Source organism: Staurois parvus, unplaced genomic scaffold, assembly GCF_062004578.1.
Source record: "Staurois parvus isolate SC_StPar_1 unplaced genomic scaffold, SC_StPar_1.0 ptg000090l, whole genome shotgun sequence".
NCBI lineage: Eukaryota > Metazoa > Chordata > Amphibia > Anura > Ranidae > Staurois > Staurois parvus.
The window spans coordinates 81,374-93,633 of NW_028317886.1; the positions used below are offsets into that span (position 1 = coordinate 81,374).

A 12,260-nucleotide genomic window follows, 5' to 3' on the forward strand; every position below is an offset into this window, starting at 1 on the left:
TGACATCATTGATTGATAAGGAGGATGTTGGGCGCCCTTGTTTACCCGTATACATCAGCACTGGGGGTTACATTAGCTGAGTCAGGGAGCAAAGAAACATTAGAATACTAGTCAGGACCAGTGTACAAAAGTGTATTTAGTTTGGTACATATGTGGATGCTGCTGCATTATATAAAACCATTAGTTTTGTTTTTACATTTTAAAATGGATTGCCCTGAGATTGTGCATCATTTTAAAGGGTGCTTTGAAATAGGTTTAGAAACACTGCTTTTATGGAAGTATATGTAAACAGCAAATGGTGACACTTCTGCTTTCTATAGAGTTGTTCTAGACCTGTTATAGTCTTGGCAAAGTAGGGGGTCTCAAAATATGAATAAGCAGAGCGGTGGTATGTGTGCTTTGGGTGAACTAGGAAATGTTTCTTTATCCAAGAGCTTCAGGCTACTTCTGACCTGGTTTTAATTTCTTTAGGCACAGCATAGCAAGTCTTTTGAGATTTCTTTGTGTTGCTGATGAAGGGTAGCCCTGTTTTTGAATGCAAAATATAGCATTCGTCAATAAAATTGATCTTCATGAGCTGTACAAACACATATCCTCTCTCACCCATGTCAGAATATACTAGTGATATACTGATAACCTTTTTTTGATCGGCAAGTACAAGTACCGATATTTTCGGTCAAATAGTCACCGATACCGATGCTTTGCGGTGTGATTTGCGTAAATTCAAAATGTATGGAGAAAAAGCCGCAGGGATTTCAAACCTCCAGATCTGTGAAGCGGTTTTCTCTCCTCTCCTTGCAGAGATGACCGTACAGGCTAGACGGTTTCTGATTAGTCAACACTGGCGGTGCTGACCAATCAAAAGCCAGTCAAAAGCTGTCTAGCCTGTACTGTCATCCCTGAACTGAGATGAGAGATTTCAAATCCCCAGCTTTCCTTCTGTGACAGTATGTTTCCCGCACTGCTCCTGTGTGAACTCAGGCTGGGACAAGCCTGGGTTCCCATAGGATTAGTGGAGAAACAGCATGCAATTTGAACAGGAATTGCATTCCTGTTCAAAATTTATGCTATTCTTTGCGGTGCAATTTTCAGACATATATTTTGTATGGATGCAAATCATGCCTCAAATTATTTGTGTCAAGTATCGGGAGCATTTTCACAAGTAAAAATAGTTGGTGTCAGAACTAATACTGTTATCAATATCGATGCTATCCTAGTATACAGTAAGGAACAGAAGTATTTGAACACCCTGCGATTTTGCAAGTTCTTCCACTTAGAAATCATGGAGGGGTCTGAAATTCACATTGTAGGTGCATTCCCACTCTGAGAGACAGAATTTAAAAAAAAATTCAGGAAATCACATTGCATGATTTTTAAAGAATTTGTCTTGTACTGCTGAACATAAGTATTTGAACACCTGAGAAAATCAGTGTAAATATTTGGTACAGAAGCCTTTGTTTGCAAATACGGAGGTCAAACGTTTCCTGTAGTTCTTGACCAGGTTTGCACACACTGCAACAGGGATTTTGGCCCACTCCTCCACATAGATCTCCTCTAGATCTGTCAGGTTTCGGGGCTGTCACTGAGCAACACGGAGTTTCAGCTCCCTCCAAAGATGTTCTATTGGATTTAGGTCTGGAGACTGGCTAGGCCACTCCAGAACCTTGATATGCTTCTTACGGAGCCACTCCTTGGTTATCCTGGCTGTGTATTTCGGGTCGTTGTCATGTTGGAAGACCCAGCCATGACCCATCTTCAATGCTCTGACTGAGGGAAGGAGGTTGTTGCTCAAAATCTCACAATAAGTGGCCCCATTCATCCTCTCCTTAATACAGCGCAGTCGTCCTGTCCCCTTTGCAGAAAAGCACCCCCAAAGCATGATTTCACCACCCCCATGCTTCACAGTAGGGATGGTGTTCTTGTGATGCAACTCATCCTTTTTCCTCCAAACAAGACGAGTGAAGTTTAGACCAAAAAGTTCTACTTTGGTCTCATCTGACCACATGACTTTCTCCCATGCCTCCTCTCGATCATCCAGATGGTCATTGGCAAACTTCAGACGGGCCTGGACATGTGATGACTTGAGCAGGGGAACCTTCCGTGCAATGCATGATTTGAAACCATGACGGCGTAGTGTTCTACCGACAGTGACCTTTGAAACTGTGGTCCCAGCTCTCTTCATGTCATTGACCAGCTCCTCCCTTGTAGTTCTGGGCTGATTCCTCACCTTTCTTTTCATCAGTGATACCCCACGAGGTGAGATCTTGCATGGAGCCCCAGTCCGAGGGAGACTAACAGTCATCTTTAGCCTCTTCCATTTTCTAACAATTGCTCCATCAGTTGACCTATTTTCACCAAGCTGCTTGACAATTGCGCCGTAGCCCTTTCCAGCCTTGTGGAGGTCCACAATTTTGTCTCTGGTGTCTTTTGACAGCTCTTTGGTCTTGCCCATGGTAGTAGTTGGCGTCTGACTGACTGTGGGGTGGACAGGTGTCTTTAAAGAGCTGACAGGTGCTACTAAGTTAGATTAATGAGTGGAGTAGAGGTGGACTTTTTAAAGGCACAGTAACAGGTCTTTGAGAGCGAGAATTCTTGCAGTTTCTTAGGTGTTCAAATACTTATGTTCAGCAGTGCAAGACAAATAAATTCTTTAAAAATCATACAATGTGATTTCCTGAATTTTTTATTAAATTCTGTCTCTGAGTGGGAATGCAATGTGAATTTCAGACCCCTCCATGATTTCTAAGTGGGAGAACTTGCAAAATCGCAGGGTGTTCAAATACTTCTGTTCCTCACTGTATATCCCCAAAAATTATGAGAGACAAATGAATAGCTGTTTACAACCGTATATACGTAAATGGTTTTGTTCCTTCCAACATGCATTTTTAACACCTAAGCATTTGAAATGTTAAAAACCTAAATGTTCATCTTTTACTAGTTAATTTAGTGTCCAGATAACCTTCTTACATTATTCGTAAGGATGACAAGTGCAGAAATAGACTTTATATTAAATGGTTTTTGCAGCAAATAGTTAAAAGTATAGCTCAAAGCATATCCCTTTCAGACTGACATGAGGTGTGACTGGCTTGTTTCCAGCCTAGGGCAGTCTGTCTCTATGTAGAGAATGCTAGAAACAAGTACATATCAGACACACAGCAGCCATGATTCAGGTGCCTGCAGCCAGACTTGACATAGTCGGAACCTTCAACAACAGATGTTGAGCAAGGGTAGCTGTCAGGAGATTAGTCAGCAGCCTGTCACTGATGCAGATCTCTCCCCAGTGTGAGAATTTGCAGAGAGAAACCTTTATCGGGAAGCCTCATACACAGAATGCAGTGAATGAAGAGGTGATAACATATGCCAACTATGACCACATTTCACACTTTTTATTAGTTTTCTTTACTGTAATATTTTGTAACTGTATGTGGTACAAAACATTGCATTAAAAAGGAACCAAAGAATCTTGTCCTTGCAACCATACTGTACATTTTTTTTTCTCTCATTGCCTAAACAGCACTGGGAAAACAGCAAATAATTTTTTTATTATTGAGTGTAATACTGACAAGTTTGATTCTGATATAGATCCTTTAGATCAGGAGTGTCATGCTCAATTTCATGGCAGGTCACATCAGCATTATGTTTGCCCTCAAAGGGCTGGTTTTATCTGTAAGACTGTACAAATGTATCTACTCTTTATCATATTAAATAATTACCTCCTGTATTCGATTATTACTGGTTTTATTAATAAATTAAGACCTAAGCTGTCAAGGGCAGGTGCAGACCGGCATGGAGCCCACTCACACTCCTGTAGCAGGTGATGCAAGTCTGGAAAGGAGGGTCGTACATCACCACTATCATCCACAAGAAACTTTATTGGAGGCTCCTCAGACAAAACCTGGTTCTGCCCTAGTGTTTTGTGAGCAGTCTTCAATAAAGATCCTTGTGGTGATACCAGCGGTGTGTGCGAATTTCCCTTTCAACTGGCATAGAATTGTAGTATTCTCATAATTATCAGCAGATGTCCAGAGCACCCAAAGAGCCCAGCAACCATCAGAAGTCAAGAGTCCCCCACCCTCCCTTACATCAGCGTGCGCCCTCTTACCTTGTGCTGCTGTGAAGCTGGTGGTGGAGCTGGGAAGCAGAAAGTGCAGGGTCTGGTGAAGGGCTGGAGTCTGCTAAATGCTGAGACCAGGAGAGGCGAAGACTAGGGAGTGCTGTTGCTGCCCAGAGAAGCACAGGATCTAGAGGAGGAGTTTTGTCTTCCTCTCTGCTGCCAACTGCTGAGATAAGGGGTGTGCTGCAGCTGCAGGAGAGGTGCAAGGGACACATGAAATGGCCTGGCAGGCCGGATTCAGCCAGTGGGCCTGGTGTTTGACACATGTGCTTTAGATTTTAATGATATTTCTATAACTGTTGTTTTTTATAACCCTCCACAATATATTACCATTACACTAAGTACAATTTTTGTTAGGTGTCCTGCAGTGCCTGAGCTTACCTTTAGCGCCACTCCAGTGCTCACTGCTGCTCCGTCAGATTCCCAGAGTGCTCCATTATGTGGAAGTATGTGGCTTACCTGGGCACAAAGGACCTGCATGGAAGGTCCCAGGCCTAAGCACTGGAACATAGGGACAGCTTGCCATAGGGTATGCAATTACTGGTACTGCTGGTTATTGTCAGAAAATTGTCAGAGCAGCAGCAGACCTCAGGGTAGTGAAAAAGCAACACTAAAAGTAAGCACTGCACTGAAGGTTCCTGTCATAAGATGGGAAGGTTTCTTATGTCACTCTGTGATGTTGTCAGTGAGATCTCTGTGGTTGAGAGGCCTTGGACCCGCATCCCGGCCAATATGAAGGGCTTCCCCTTTCCATGCTGGTTTTGAAAACATTTCATATGATCAAAGTATGTAACATGTTGGATGGCAACACCCTCCCTCCTGATGGGCATGAACTCCCAAAACTCTAAGGTGGGTATGAACAGAACCTGGAACTATGGCAGGGGAATCTCATCACTGAGGTCATGAAAAGATAATAAAAAGCCAGTGGGAGATCCTGCCCTCCAGATTCCACCTATAACTGAAATACTTTTTAGTTTGAGTGTAGCTTTTAGGAAATTGCAGAAGCAGGTCATAGATAATAGTGTCATACAGAGCAGTTGATTGCTCCTCAACTCTTGACTTATTCCTGATATAACACGACAATAAACAATGATCACATGTGCATAAATTTGTCAATATGCAGATGTGAATCTTTGCATGTTTGAGAGTAACACACTGTACTGTGTTACCTGTTGAGGTATACATATGATATTTCCCGGGCTCTTGCTCTGCTGATTATGGCTTTTTACCATAATAACAATTATGTATTTTTAACCGTGACACTTGGATCTCCTGTACTGCAGAATCCTGCAATGAAAACACAAGTCTTTTTAATATTTCCAGAGCTCAAAAGAAAACAACATCAGTTTCATTAACCATAGGACCATCATCACCAAAATGTGGAATAACCACTGCAATAATGCAGCCAATTTCTATTCCTGTGCACCAGGTATGTCACGTTATTTCTGCTAACATTCAGTACATATGATGTGGATATCCTTTAAAGATGTTAAAGTATTTTACATAGCTTATCTTAAATTGTCCTTTATTACTTGTAATATTTAGATAAATGTTTACTGGTCCGAAAACTAAAAACCGATATCTGTTAACAGGTCCAAAGCCCTACATCTTATTTGTGTCGTCAAGATGGCTCCAGTTCTAGCATCTCTCCTCCTTCTTTCACCAAGGTTTGCTTACACATGCTACCTGCAGAAATATGCATGTCTTTTTGTTGTACACTTTTTGTATTAAAACAGAGGCTGCATCAAATTGCATAATGTTTACAACTAATTATTTTTTACTGTCACTTTTTATCCTTAAATGATTTGCGTGAGTTTAGATCTTTAGCTTGAGAGTCAGTTGCAGAAATCTCCTGATGTGTGAGTTACTGCCTTGTCAACTGCTTGACCTCACTCGCTCTTCCCTAGCTACTAAGCTCTTAACATTATCCACCAATAAAGCTGTAGAGTTAAAAGCAACAATTACAGGTTTCTGTGATATAGTTATTTAAACTCAGAATCTGGCAGACTGTGTGAGGTGGAACAATTGGCTAGGCAGCCATTGTTAAACTTGAAATTACCTCTGCCTGTGACTTTCATGTTGAAGATGCAAACTCTTCATTAATAAAGGCACATTGTAAGAAATATTTAAAACTGAATATGCAGGTTCTTGCATATGTAGATCTGCACATTTATAATAATTGAATGTAGAATTCTACTTTCAATAACAGTGCTCTAATTCCCAAACTCTAGCCATCTTGAAGTAGAACTGAAGGCAAAACATTTTTCATTTTGGATAGAGTAAGAGGAGCTTATAACCCCTGTCAATTTTATTTGCCATCTGTGTCCTCTTAAGATTTCCATTCTCTTCATGTGCCATAGCCACAAAAGGAAATGAAACCCTCCAATGTGAAGGAAATCACTAGCAGTCACCAGAGTCACCAGAACTATGTCCTTATAGGAAGATTTCCCCTCTATTCCTATTCTTATGACCACTCAAGATTTGGAATTTCTTTCAATTGCAGTGATAATGGGCAGCACAGTGGCTAAATGGTTAGCACTTCTGCTTGGCAGTACTAGGGTCATTGGTTCAAATCCCAGCCATATCACCACCGGCCTGGAGTTTGCATGTTCTCCCTGTGCCTGTGTGGGTTTCCTTCGGGTACTCCGGTTTCCTCCCACACTCCAAAGGCATACTGGTAGGTTAATTGGTTCCTGTCTAAATTGGCCTTAGTATGTGTATGTATGAATGTGAGTTAGGGACCTTAGATTGTACACCTCTTGAGGGGTTAGGGACTGATGTGAATGTACAATATATGTGTAAAGCGCTGCATAAAATGACGGCGTTATATAAGTACCTATAATAATGGTCACGAGGACAAATAGCGGAGTAAAATGCTGAACAGGAAAAGCAATAAAAGATTGCAGTAAGCCCTGACAGATGTTTTAGTTCATCTACTACAATCTAAAACTAAAAAATAGATTTTTCTTCAGTTACCCTAAAGTGGTTCTAAAGTCTAAACTTTTTTTTACTATAATGCATTGCCTCACCCCTGCTTATACTTACCTGAGTCCTCACTTGATCCAGCGCTGTGCCAATCTGTAGCAGCTCTCTCTGCTTTCACAGGTTTTGCTGGCTCCCGCTGCTGTCAGTCAAATCCTGTGACCAGGGGGCAGGGCCAAGCCACTCTGTGTGTGTTTATTACTGCATGCTGTGTGGCTCAGGATTTAGCCCGCATATTCACCCCTTTAGGGCTCATATACACGAGCCTACCCTGACCGCTGGCCATGGGAAAATGCAAATCACAAAAATGGCGTTTTGCAATGTTTTGCGATTTTCCTGTGGACGGTGGTCAAAATGTTCCTATCCTGCACGTGGTTCTTTAGAAGAGGGAGGTTTAACCTCACGTAACTGTGGCAGCTCCTAAACTCTGGTAAAAACCTATGTGTACACATGGAGTGGAGTTTAGGAGCTTTGGCAAAAAAATGCCAAAAGCTCCTAAATTCGAGTTTAACAGCTGCTCTTGTACATGAGCTCTTAGGAAGCGTCTTTCTGTGAGAAGAGGAGGAACTAGGAGGGCAGGCAGGGGACCCCAAAAGGAGGAGGATTAGGACCGCTCTGTGCAATTCCATCGCACAGAGCAGGTAAGTATAACATCTTTGTTATTTTTTAAGTTAAATTAAGACTTTACAACCACTTTATGCTAACTTAAAGTACAAACTTCCATCTGAGCTGCTTAGTTTTCTCAGGGGACAACCATAAGCTACTGCGAGACATGGCTTTGTTTACATCCTCCAGGTCTTCACAGTGAGCCCCCATACAGTAAAGGCTCCGGATTTTTACTGGTTGTTTCATTTTAGTGCATATTTCTTTTTTAGGGAGTTTTGTAACTGGATTTTACCTAGAAATAATCTGGCTTTGGTACTACAAATTCCAGCATTTATTGTAAACAGGTTGAGCACGTGTTCCTTGTTTTAATAGTGCAAGACCTGCTGCAGACAAAACATTGTCTTGTTTTATTTGAATGTGTAGTTCTGTAGATTCATTCAGGTTCTCATTACTGTAAAAGAAACAGATGAACAAGTAATGTATTTAAATGTGAATAAACCAGTAAAACGTATTTTGATTTGTAGGTGCCTGTTATCCTAGGAATGCTAACAGGAGGTTGTGATTTACAAATGTGAATAGTAACATTGTTTCTTATTTTCTGTTTTATACAGTTTAGATCTTAACCCCTAGATTGCTGCAATCTGTAGTGTAATGTCCTAAAGCACACCTCCCCATGCCATGAGAATGATAGGCAGGCCATAGATGGATAACATTTCAAATGAAAATGCTTAAAAAACGTTTTGGGACACTTTGTACAAAAATTCCCAGAACATTCAAATGCCATGCTTTTTACATTTGATTTGAGAATGAATGGACTTTACCAAATATAAACCACAGAAATTAATTTGCTCGAGAAAAATTTTCCATCTGCTTTTTTGAATTTTCTCGTCACTGCAGTGGAAAACGAATGTCGATGTGACCCACTAATGATTAGAAAAACTAACAAACTTTCTTAGAACATTCCTTTCCTAAGAAGCTTTGTTCAAAATTCTACCCATCTATGTCCAGCTTAAATTTGTGTTGCAGCACACACTTTTGCAATCTACTGTGACGCTGCAGAAGCAAAAGATAGGATCACCTAAAGCATTTAGCGGTGAATAGGGCAGGCTAAAATTAAATACAAAAGAAAATCAAAATGTTTTACCTTACTCCTCCTGCTGCCTTAGGCACAAGCCTATGAGTCTACTATGGTACAGCCCAGCCTTGTTTACAAATATCCCTTTGCATATGGTATGCTGAATGCCACATTAGAGTTTTAGGTGTTTTCTATTAGAAATAAAGCTATTGAGTTACTGTATATACTAGCAGATGCTTACTCGTGGGGCTTCATTTACTAAAGTGTGAAGTAAAGTGAGGCAAAGTGAACACAAACATTCACTTGTGTACATGGAAATTTTAAAAATAATTGAGCCTCTTGTGCTCTTGGCTGGAAGGTGGAAATAAAAACAGGTACTTTAGTACTTTAGTAAATCAGGCTCATTGTCTGGTTCTTACTTAGAATTACGGCACCAGTAAGTGTGCTTTTCAAGCTTGAATAAGGCAACATTATGAACATGTATTTTGCACCGCCTTATCATTGCTTTCATAACATTATTTAGCTGTGCCTATTTATTGTATTGAAATGTAGGAACTTCAGAGCCTGACCGCATCCGAAGGGCAGGTTGTCGTGCTGGAGTGCAGGGTAAAGGGCACACCGCCAGTCAACGTCAAATGGTTTAGACAAGGAACTGAAATTCAAGATTCTCCCGACTTTAGAATTCTCCAGAAAAGTAAGATGAATATGTTCACCTACATGCATTCTAATGCCTTATGTGGGATGTATAAAAATGTATTGTGTTTAATATAAATGAATGGTGATGGTGACATTTTTATTGTTTTAAAACCCTGCTGATATGCTGTGCAGAATTACCAATATCCTAAGTATGGGAGGGAGAGAGGTTAGAAACACATTTTATGATACAAACCTGTAAGGTTGTTGGCTGTTTGGCCACACATAGTCAGTTGGTCAGCTACTTGACCAGGGGCGGACTGACCATTTGGAAACTCAGGCACTGCCCGGGGTCAGTAGGGGGCCCCATGAGATGCCCCTTGTACCTTTTTTTTTTCATAGGCTTTTTTGAGTTTGGGCAAGTACACGGACCCCATGATCCCGTATTGCCTGGGGGCCCCATGAGTTGTCAGTCCACCCCTGTACTTGACATAATATGCTTTCTTCCATCTCCTGAGTGTACACAACGGTATTAATAGCTGTTACCTCTTTCTTAACAATGAGGCTCTTCACAGCTATAATAATTAAAATGAAAGGCAATGTATGTACAATAAACTCATGTTCTAAAAATCACTTCACATGATCTTGCTGTCGTGCTGCCTTTTCAGTAGATGCAGCTTAGGAGGAGGGATTGCTACATAGACCAAAGTTTATGACGTGATGAAGTCACATGACACTGGAAACTCCTATTAGACTTGACACAAGGAGGTAGTATATGGCCAATCAGCCTCTTAGGGCTGAAGGAGAGGCACTAATTCCATTGGAGGATTCTATTTTCATTGCATAAACTGAGTTGTGTGTATTTGGCCTCATGAACACTTGAGCTAAAAATGCTGCTTTTACAGGTGTTTAAGCTTTTTTTCCCTCTGCCTCTAAACTCCCCTCCATGTTAACTCATGCATCTATGCACACTGTAGATGTTTACATGAGATAAGAGGCAGGGGCATTTAGAAGCAGAAAATAACCCCATTACTGTGCATTCAGGAGAGGAGCGTTTTGACAAAAAAAATGTCTGTCATGCCTAAATGTGGGTAAGCACATCTAAACACATGTAAAATAATTATTCTGGCTAATGAAATGAATAAACACCTAAGTGCTTTACGGGCCTAAACACACCATATTAGGCCTAAATGCGTCTGAAAACACGGCTTAGGAGTGCTTTTGCAGCTGCTTTTTTCTTGTCAGGAGAAACATGTTTTGAAGAGTTCCATTGTTCATGAAGCCTAAATGGCACACCAACCTTTATTCTATCCCAATGTCACAACTACAGTCCATACATTATGATATGAGTTGCATTAGGGCAGCCCATTCATTGTGTGGGCTGCCAACGCACCCTAGCTTGGCAAAAACCACTGCTGACCTTTTTCTGAGAACACGCACTGCATATACACACTGCAGTGCAGGTGCATTGCCCTAGTGTATTGGGATGCGGTTTTTAAATGAATGGCACCTTATTGTACTGGCACATGTAACATGAACAGGCCCCAAAACCTTCTTCAGGTTAATATTGCTTTCTACGTTTTGTGTCTGTTGGGTAGATTTCCTCAATAAAACTATAGCTGAATATGTGCATTTGTCCTGTACAAGAGTAAAAACAGATAAAGGCCTTTGGAGCTGATCACAGCCATGAAAATGTGCATTGCAACCATAGGTGCTGTTGAAGGGCTTGCAACTTCCTCTGGGTCTTCCTACACAAGTGAGTTCACAAGCAAGAATTGTGTCCTGGCACATAATGCAGCCCTCCTGAGATTGGGAAATCTTCAACACCCTGTAAAAACATACAGGAGGGTGTATGTAAATGCCTAGAGCCACCATATATATTTATTAGATCCTGAAGACAATTACATACAAACATTTAAGGAACAGGCAAATCAAATAACTCTAGCCATAGGGCGATGTCGCTTGACCTCATAGAACACAGTTGGAAGGCTGACATGTTTCAGGGGACGTACTCCCTTCCTCAGAGCTAAACCAGCCATGTTCAATGCCACACTGTGAAGAGGTTTAAAATGTGGCATTGCACGTGGTTGGTTTAGCTCTGAAGAAGGGGGCATGTCCCCCAAAACGCATCAGCCTTCCAACCGTGTTGTACGTGGTCAGATGACATGACCTAACAGCTGGAGTTTTTATTTGATACGCTTGTTCCTTTTAATATTTGTGAGTATGCAGTTGCCTTTGGGATCTAATAAATATATGGTGGCAATGCACTAGGTGTTTGCTCTCTCCTGTTTGTTTTTACAGAGTGTTGATGCAAAAAACACATTTGTTCCAGACCCTGATCATTCAGATCATGGAGAATTAAAGCTCAAAAAGATCACACACCCACTGAGGGTTTTTCACTGCTAAATTCCTCTTTTAAGTATTAACAAATAAGCAATACAAAATTCAGAAGGATGAATGAGCAACCTAGTGTAATGTAAATAGCTATTTCAGTTAAATAGTTTTTATTTATACAGGTCTCCATACCAGAACGAGAGGGAGAATTGAGGGGGAATGAGGGGACAGATTTATTTGCAGATTCAATTGCAGAAGAGAGACAGTCTATTAGATTGAGTAACATTTGTAAGCTGCAGATTTGTTTAAATAGGTATAAAGCATTTCTTCAGCTTTAAAGTAAAAAAAAGTTAAAAACACTGTAGATTCCTATTGAGACAGTCCTACTCGTCAGCAGGAATGCCTAATGTTCTATTTTTCTGCTGGAAAACAAGTAGCATTCTGTTAGCATACCTCCATATTTCAATATAAATCTTAGAATAAAGAGAACACCAATTGTATCATTGAGCAAGTAAA

At 40.8% G+C, this 12,260-nt stretch overlaps 1 protein-coding gene across 1 annotated transcript in view; it reads left to right on the plus strand.

Annotated features, from left to right (window-relative positions):
• LOC149468207 (palladin-like) overlaps nucleotides 1-12,260 on the plus strand; it is a 348,477-nt gene that overhangs the window by 77,949 nt on the left and 258,268 nt on the right. Inside the window, exons 4-6 of the mRNA XM_089670345.1 lie at nucleotides 5,438-5,543; nucleotides 5,707-5,781; nucleotides 9,330-9,471. Coding sequence (XP_089526471.1) covers nucleotides 5,438-5,543; nucleotides 5,707-5,781; nucleotides 9,330-9,471 — 323 coding nt within the window. The remainder of the gene's footprint in view (nucleotides 1-5,437; nucleotides 5,544-5,706; nucleotides 5,782-9,329; nucleotides 9,472-12,260) is intronic.